Source organism: Vulpes lagopus, chromosome X (genome assembly GCF_018345385.1).
Source record: "Vulpes lagopus strain Blue_001 chromosome X, ASM1834538v1, whole genome shotgun sequence".
NCBI classification, from domain to species: Eukaryota; Metazoa; Chordata; class Mammalia; order Carnivora; family Canidae; genus Vulpes; species Vulpes lagopus.
In genome coordinates, this window is record NC_054848.1 from 81,295,953 (window position 1) to 81,304,523 (window position 8,571).

The 8,571-nt window shown below is 40.8% G+C and overlaps 1 protein-coding gene across 6 annotated transcripts in view; it reads left to right on the forward strand.

Moving 5' to 3' along the window:
* MID2 (midline 2) overlaps window positions 1–4,795 on the forward strand; it is a 113,609-nt gene extending 108,814 nt beyond the window's left edge. For all 6 annotated transcript variants that reach the window (XM_041741598.1, XM_041741600.1, XM_041741599.1 and 3 more), the window contains exon 10: window positions 592–4,795. In XM_041741598.1, coding sequence (XP_041597532.1) covers window positions 592–994 — 403 coding nt within the window. In that variant the 3' untranslated portion in view covers window positions 995–4,795. The remainder of the gene's footprint in view (window positions 1–591) is intronic.
* Window positions 4,796–8,571: the final 3,776 nt, after the last annotated feature.

Below are 8,571 nucleotides of genomic sequence, written 5' to 3' on the forward strand. Positions count from 1 at the left end.
TTTATTTTTTTCTCCTTTTTTTCCCCTGTTGTTAGGTTCCTGGGAGATTCAGTTCCATAGTACAAACATAGTACCAGTAAGTCAAGGTTAAAAGACATGTGATGAAAACCACTCCTAGAAAAATTGGCTGGCTTTTGTAAAATAAAGTAAAATAAAATAAAATAAAATAAAATAAAATCTTGAGAAACACACTGGGCTAGGAGTTGGAAATTACTCCAGCATTCTATTTTTTTTTAAGATTTTACTTTTTTATTCATGAGAGACACAGAGAGAGAGGCAGAGACACAGGCAGAGGGAGAAGCAGGCTCCCTACAGGGAGCCTGATGTGGAACTCAAACCCAGGACTCTGGAATCAGGACCTGAGCCAAAGGCTGACACTCAATCACTGAGCCACCCAGGTGCCCCATACTCCAACACTCTAATTGCTGATTTTGTCCGGCTCTCATGCTATCAACGTTATAGGCCTAAAATGTAAACTATTTTGTAAAGGGGGAAGCACGCATTAGAGTTCTTATATATCCCATGTGATGTCCAGCACAAATCAGATCATTAATAAATGTTCATTTCTCTCTCCTTTCCATGGGCTCACAGGTATGCAGTTGGTATTGCCTACAAGTCCGCTCCCAAGAACGAATGGATTGGCAAGAATGCCTCCTCATGGGTCTTCTCTCGATGCAATAGTAACTTTGTAGTGAGACATAACAACAAGGAAATGTTGGTGGATGTGCCCCCACAGTTGAAGCGTCTGGGTGTCCTTCTGGATTATGACAACAACATGCTGTCGTTCTATGACCCAGCTAACTCTCTCCATCTTCATACTTTTGATGTGACCTTCATTCTTCCAGTTTGTCCAACATTCACAATCTGGAACAAATCCCTCATGATCCTGTCTGGCTTGCCTGCCCCAGATTTTATTGATTACCCTGAGCGGCAGGAATGCAACTGCAGGCCTCAAGAATCCCCTTATGTTTCTGGGATGAAAGCTTGCCATTAAGTTTCAAGAGAGCATATAATTCACTGGCTCTCTAGTTCAGCACTCCCTTCCTTCCTAAACCTCAGTTAGTGTCCAATATACAAGATACAAAATAAAGTTCATTTGAAGCATCCAAAATAACTAGATATTACAGATTTAATTTTTGTGCATTAGAGCCTATATTTGAATTAAGGTATTGAGTTTCTCAGAACGAATTGTCTGAATAGTCTGGGTTCAAGCCATTGGAGGGGAAATCTAGGGAATACCCCTCTTATCACTGGAGAATTAACAATTCCCAGTAATCTGGGAGTATAAATTATTTTGGAAGGAATTAGGATAATTCTAAGTAAATAATGTAGAAAGATGCTCTGAACAAGGGGCTAGCCAGCCGGAAGGGTGTGCGTGGGCACATGTCGACCTTTCTAGTTTGGCTAAGTAGGATTTGAAGTGTGGAAGGATCACACATTATATGTAGTTTTTGATAAAAGCCTACAATCAAGGATTTATTATAGCGAAGAACATGTATGTGTATATATAATATATATATATAAAATGAATAAATAATATGTTATATATTCATTTTATAATTATATATACATAGTAAATTTTTTGATTTGCTCATTTGAGTGAGAAATATAGTGGAAGGGAAACTAAATTATAGCATCCATTTTTGTCCCCTAAAGGGAATATCAAGATCAGGCAATATTTCCTTCCTCCCTCCATTTATTCCTCCCATTTTCTCTCCTGTCACACAGACATTCACGTGCAATAATGACATTGATGGTGGGAAGAGCTCTAAATTGGTTTAAGAGAGTTTGAGGAACAAGATTGCCCAAGAGATGCTATTGCTGGGCAGAAAATCGGTCCAAGTAGAAGCATTATATGTAGCAAGGTTTCACTGAGGCTACCTAATGCAGGAGGTTCGTCTGAATTGTTAAAAATTCCATCACAGAATGTCTCAAAGAAATAGTTTTATTACTCTCAAGTACATACAGTTACTAGAATTAGGCTAAAACAAGAGTTGCACAATGGACATTCTTTAGGAACTTTATTTACTTAATCAGTAAGAATGGAGTGTTTTAGATGCCACAACCATTTGCATATAAATGTACTTGTATTTTCAGATAAAACACTTCTGAAGTGCTTGAGAATGCCTGAGAACCGTCTGTTTTCTTAAACAGGTTAAAGGATTGTTTCCTATGAGACCTTGTTTACACTATTCATCTCTGCTTTAGCCAATCTTTCCTGGCAAATGCAAATGCAACTTTCATCCCAATCTTCATCACTATTGTTGAAGGGCATCAAGTTTTATGGTCTCTGCTTTTGTCAGTTTCACTGCAGAGACTGGGGATGTCAGAATCAGAGCTTTCTCCTTCCCAGCAGATAAGTCTGCTTCAAGGAGTCTATGTCTCGGGAGATGCGAAAATATTACTTTTGTACAAAGTGGTAGCTGTAACAAGCCACCAGACTAGAGTCTTGAAACAATGCTAAAATGTCTCCTCTCTTCCTTTCAACCACCTTGGTGGATATTCATTCATTCATTCATTCATTCATTCATTCGTTCAACAAACTACTAGATGCTGGGTACTACTCTGCTGCTGAAGTATTGATAAAACACAGTCCCTTGCTGTCAAATGCCTTACTATTGTGTAGGAGAGACAAAGTATCTATATAAATCCCCTAAATAACAGCTTTGTATTGTTTATTCACCTAACATGGAAAGCAGGACTGATGCCCATTCAGATGGCAGACTCAAACTTACGTATTCTAGCAGCAAAGTTGGCTTTTTGGTTAAAAAGCCCAGATGTAATTTCTGCTAATTAGGAAATGAGCAACTTCAATCAGATCCAGCAGTGCTAGGAAATAGCTTGCTGCTGTGGAAAGCTTATACATAGCCTTTGGACTAAAACAATCCTAGTTCTAATGCCGTTTACGAGCAGTGTGACCTAGGATATAAGCACTTCACTTCTCTGAGCCTCTGTTTCCTCTTCTGTAAAATAATACCTACCTCACAAGGCTGTTGCAAAGATTTCAAAAGATAGCACATATAAACTGCCTAGCACAACACCTGGCATGTAGCAAAGTGCACAACAAATATTAACCTCCTCCTCCCAGCTCCAGCCCCAATACACTGTTGTGGTGCTTTAAAATGTACGCCTTTCATTTCTGAGTTACTCTGGTCTCTCCTTGGGGGAGATTTTAAACAAAATAAATGATTTTCCCCCTTCATAAAATCTCTCAGTGGCTCCAATAACATTCAGTAGAAGGTCCCATTTACTTAGGGTTGGGCTTTTCAGGTTCCTGTTTGCTTTCCCAGCTTCATCTTTTGCCACTTTGCTCCTTACACTTGTTACTGTAGACATAGAGTACATACTTCATACCAGTTGTTCTCTGGGCCTGGAATAGAGATATTATTAACAGGTTTGATGCCCTGAGTAAATAGGGATTGTTCTTACATTAAGGGAACAGTGTGAAAATGCTACAAAAATGAAGAACATGCCCCCTCCTTCCCAGTCCAATTCTCTTTACTCTATCCTTGGGTCTCTCAAGCTATTCCTTTTTTTTTTTCTTCACTCTTTTGGTTTTAGTGGCCTGGGACAGTTTCAATTTCCCTACCTTACGTTTGACCCTAGCCTGGACTACCTTTCCCCACCCCCTCCTCTCTCAACCAGATTAACTCCTGACCCCTCCCCAGACTGCCCTTTGTTCTCTTCTGAGCTCATGGTACCCTGAGCATTCCTCACTCCCCCCATCCCCGGGGGCCGCTTCTAGCAATAATCACATTATATGGCAGTGTTTTTCAAAGCGTGGTGGTCCTCAGACCACCTGTTAGTCACCTCTGGTGTTTGTTAGAACAATTGATCTTAGACCCCACTCCTGATCTACTTAATTGACTTGGCACATAAGTGGAATTTTACATTTTGAACAAGTTCCCAGGTAATTCTGATGCACACAAAAGCTTAATGTATAATAATGATCTTCCCTACTAGACTGTGAATACCTTGAGGGCAGGGACTGTGTCTTTTGTTGTTGCTGTATTTTTAATACTTGGCATGGTGTGTGAAACAGAGTAGTTGCCTAATGTTTATTGAATGAATGTATGAACGAACGAATGAATAAGCAAAGTTTCCCTGTTGTAGTCTGATATACATATCAGTGTTTGTTATTTCCTGGGCAGAAAAGCTTGGTTACTTCTCCATTTGGGCTGTATTGATATTACTTTGCAAATGTCCCAGGATTCATACATATAAATGACTACTGTCTGCCTCAAAAGCTCTTTGGAAGTTAACTTGGGGAACTGTCTAGAGCGTGTGGCACCATTCTTTTTAAGAACTTTTGAATCTTTTCAAACCATTCTTTGAAGATGAATTTAAGTTTTGGTTAGAGCAAAAAATCACTCAGAGCTTAGCCTACTGAATAATGTAGGAAATTAAACTGGGTTTGAGGTAACCAATGACGTTTCTGAGTCAAAGAATGAAAAGTGCTTTCCAAGAAACAACATGGGGATAAAGCACTCAGTGGGGGTGTGGTGAGTCCCGGAAAACACACTTCAAGGCTTTTGTAGATCGTGGCAATGCCCAGGACCTTAAGAGAAGTCAGTCATTGACTACCTCTAGCTAAATAAACCCAGTTGGACAAAGGGAATAGGACCTGTATTTAATTAACATCTTCAAGGAAGGTGATGCCTTCAGTTTTCATTGTTGTTGCTCTAGTCAATCTATTCTCCTACGATTCTTTCTGCTAGCAGATTATTCTTTCTGTCTGCAATTTATGCTTGTTTCTACTTTTTATATTGTCTTATTAAAGCAAGCACAAAAGTAATCAAAATAAAGTTAAACCTGTTTTGAGAATATGATAGAAAGTTAATGCCACATTGGAGTTGTGACTACTTGTAAGTAAGAATTACTGCATCTGTATTTTTATCATGTAATTCCATTATGTAACTTTGGATGCAGTGAAATTCAGATTTCAGCAAAATCACTTATATGTTCTTTTCACCTTAAGTATACTAGGTGAATTTTCTAAGCTTCCATGGTTTACATATTTATATATGACTACCTGGATGGAGCAATCCATGGATGGACTTTTTGATAAGCTCAAATATTTGATACCCTTTCCTCAACAGAATGGAGAATGTGAGGCTGACATATAAGAACCACTCCCATGCTTATTTCCATTCCTGAAGTCAGCTGCAGCCTTGGAACCATTGGCTGTATTTGGCTGTGTTTTACAGGTTGTCCAGGTTGACTGCCCTCAGGGCAGGTAAAACTGCCTTTTACTTCAGACATATACTGTGTTGTTGTTGTTGGCTAGAATATTTATTAGACTGCCAGACTATTTTTTATCAAATATTTTATCCCAGGCTTGTTTGTACTGGGAGCTCTGGACCACTAGTGTCTCTCCTAGTGACAGAAATCTGAGCATCTGTGGATTACACAGCCTCATCCTCCTAAAATATCCCAGCCATCCAAAATGCTATATTATGAATTAAATAAATATATATGTATTCATGAGTTCTCGATTCTCTCTCACTGGAGTTTAAATTGGGGAAAGATCAAAAGGGAGATGGCCGTGGGTTACCGGCATTGTCTAAATGACTTGGTGGAGATCAGTTATCATATTAAAGGTAGAGACTGGGGCAGAGAAGATCCAGGGGGTCTAGAAATTGGGATCCAATCACGAAGACTGGTTTCAGGAGCAGGTAAAAGTCAGAAAGACTAAAGAAATGAAGGTATAAGGCCTAAGGAGACATGCATATTCAGTTTTAGGCATTGAGGCAGAAGATGGGAATTAAGGAAAAATAAAGAAAATCCCACTGCTGGTACTTATTGTTTAAGGTCAGAGTAGGGCCAGAAGTGACTTGAAAACAGATTGTCAGACCAAGGGCCTATAGAAACTATGGCCCTGAGACAGGAAGATGAAAATATAAAAGAGACAAGAATTTGGAATATCATGGGCTTCATGGTCTAACTGGAGAGGTAGCTACCTAGGCAAAGGCCAAATACAGGGCTATTATCCACAGATAAGATTGTGTATGTCTTTTGGGACATGGCGTTCAGAAAGTCTGGCTCTCGGGATGCCTGGATGGCTCAGTGGTTGAGCGTCTGCCTTCAGCTCAGGGCATGATCCTGGGGTCCCAGGATCCAGTCCTGCATCGGGATCCTTGCAGGGAGCCTGCTTCTCCCTCTGCCTATGTCTCTGCATCTCTCTCTCTCTGTCTCTCATAAATAAATAAAGTCTTTAAAAACCTAAGGGAATAATTAGAATCAATAAATTAGCCATCGATAATGTGCTAATGGAGGAGGATAGGGAAAGTTCACACCTCTTCCAGCTTCTTACTCTACGTCTTCCTTCTTTCTCAGAAAACAAGAAAATGTTAATAACCTAGAGACAATGCTTTTGTTGTCCAACCTCACAGTGACAAGGTGGGGAGGGCAAGCTATAGACTTTGCAGGTTTGAAAGGGGCAGCAAGCAATGCTCTGGAAGACTTGTAGGGGACATATTTGGGGCCAAGAGGTGTCTTTCAAATAACGGAATATAGATACTAACTCTACTTCCTGTCGGGTAAGTCTTTTACAACAGAATGCAGAGGATCTGCTACTCCAGCCATAAAATGGAATTTGGGCTGGTTTTCTCTTTCATGTACAGTGGCAGGAAAAAGCCATTGTGATCTACATGTCTTTTTGTCCAACTTAACTCCCTTGGTGATAAGGGAGGGTGTTGTGATATTCCAGAAACGTGAAATTCACAGCAAGCAGCTGTCAGGCACACAAGTCCAAGGCCTGACTGATTCAGCAGGTAAAGGTACAATGAATCATCTTTTGATTCAGTTTATTATTTACACACTGAAAGAAAAAGTAGTCAAAGGTTCCTGCTCTTGGTGGTCCTTGTCCCAAATACCAAAAAGGATGACACTGAAAAAGGGGCCAGAACACTGCAATGGTAGTTTGGGGCATCCCTTTGCTAAGAAGCCAGTTTTAGACTGCAGCTAAGTGGCTTTATAGTTTGTAGCTCTATTCTGAGAGGGATGAGTCAGGAAGTCTCTTATCTCATCAGATCCCAGGAAGTAGGAGGGGATGAAAAACTCTTGACAGCCTCCCAGGGGAGAGGGGACATATGGAGGCAGTGGGAGATAAGTAGCAGTGGCCTTGAAGCAGTTCCTTGCAGGCTTCCCATCCTCTAGTGCTCTGGGAGGATCACAGTCATTCTCCCAAGACTCAGATTAGCTATGGTTCAAGCCTTTGCCTGCAGGACCTATGTAGATAGTGTGACACTGCCTGGATGCCATAGAGGAGCTGTTCTTCTACAGCAGCTAGCTGAATGCCCAGGTACCCTCCCTGAGGTGGGGTGTGGAAAGCCAAAGGAGGCAAAGTCAGGGTCTGTTGAAGAATTCTTTCTCTCCCTCTCATCTGATGACCTTCCATTCATGTCCTTTCATTCTGCTCAGTGTCTTTGGAATTGGGATGGCGTGGAGGCAGGGATTAAAAGAATAACAGGACACATAACAAATTCAGACCCTGCAAAATTCAGTACCAAGGCCAGAGAATCCCAAAGCCCAAGTCTTTTGCTATCTCTGACTCTTAGTTTTTCAACTATAAATTGAAATGTATGAGTAATTTCTAAGGTCCCTTTTAGCTCTAACAGTATGCATTTCCATAAATGCAAATTTACTGAATGTAGTGGTAGGAGCCTAAGCTGCCACCAGGAATGTTGGGACATCAGGGCAGATATCATCAGGGACCCTATGACTAGAATAGAAAGGTGGATAACCTTGCTGTTACTTTGGGACCACCATCGGACTCCCTTTTGAGACAAGTATACTCTTTACACACTTCTTTTCACTCAGAGCTTGCATGTCAGTCTCCCCCACTTACATCTGACACCATTACTTTTTAGCTTTCCACTTGAGCCCTCTTCCCTTGATTTATTCACTATCTGTACAAAACACAGATACTGCTCTAGTTAGGTCTCAGTTTCAAATTTCAGGTTAGCTGTCTGACAGTTTTCCATGTATCCCTGTAGGAAATTGCCAATGACGTTCCATTTTCCAAGGACAGAACAGAGCACTTGATCTAGAAAACAACAGGGGTCCTATGTGATACTTTCTTCCCCCACCACAGCCTTTCTTCCTCAAACTTCCACAAATGTACTCCTTACATGGAAGAGAGGGTCTTGGCACTTATCATGCAATTAGTCACTTATTCATTCAACAAATAGTTTATTGATAGACTCTTTGTGTCAGGTGCTAGAGTTCAGTATTGACTAAAGCACATAGTCTCTGCCCTCATGACACTCATAATCTAGAGGGGAGACAGATCACCGTTGAATGAAAACTTTGTAATAATAGGAGCTACCACCGATTGCCTATAGTGTCCCTGACACTATTCTAAGCACTTGAAATGTACTAACTAATTTAATCGTTCCAACAACCCTAGGAGGTAAAGACTATTTACTGGCTCCACAGAACATAAAGAGTTAATTCCTGTGCCCTTTGCTCAGACCAGTAAGATTCCTTAGTGCCTGTGAGCAACTAGCCAGGCTCTTGGCCTTAGCTGCCTCTGGTGCGGAGGCGGGGTGTGTGTGTGTGTGTAAATGA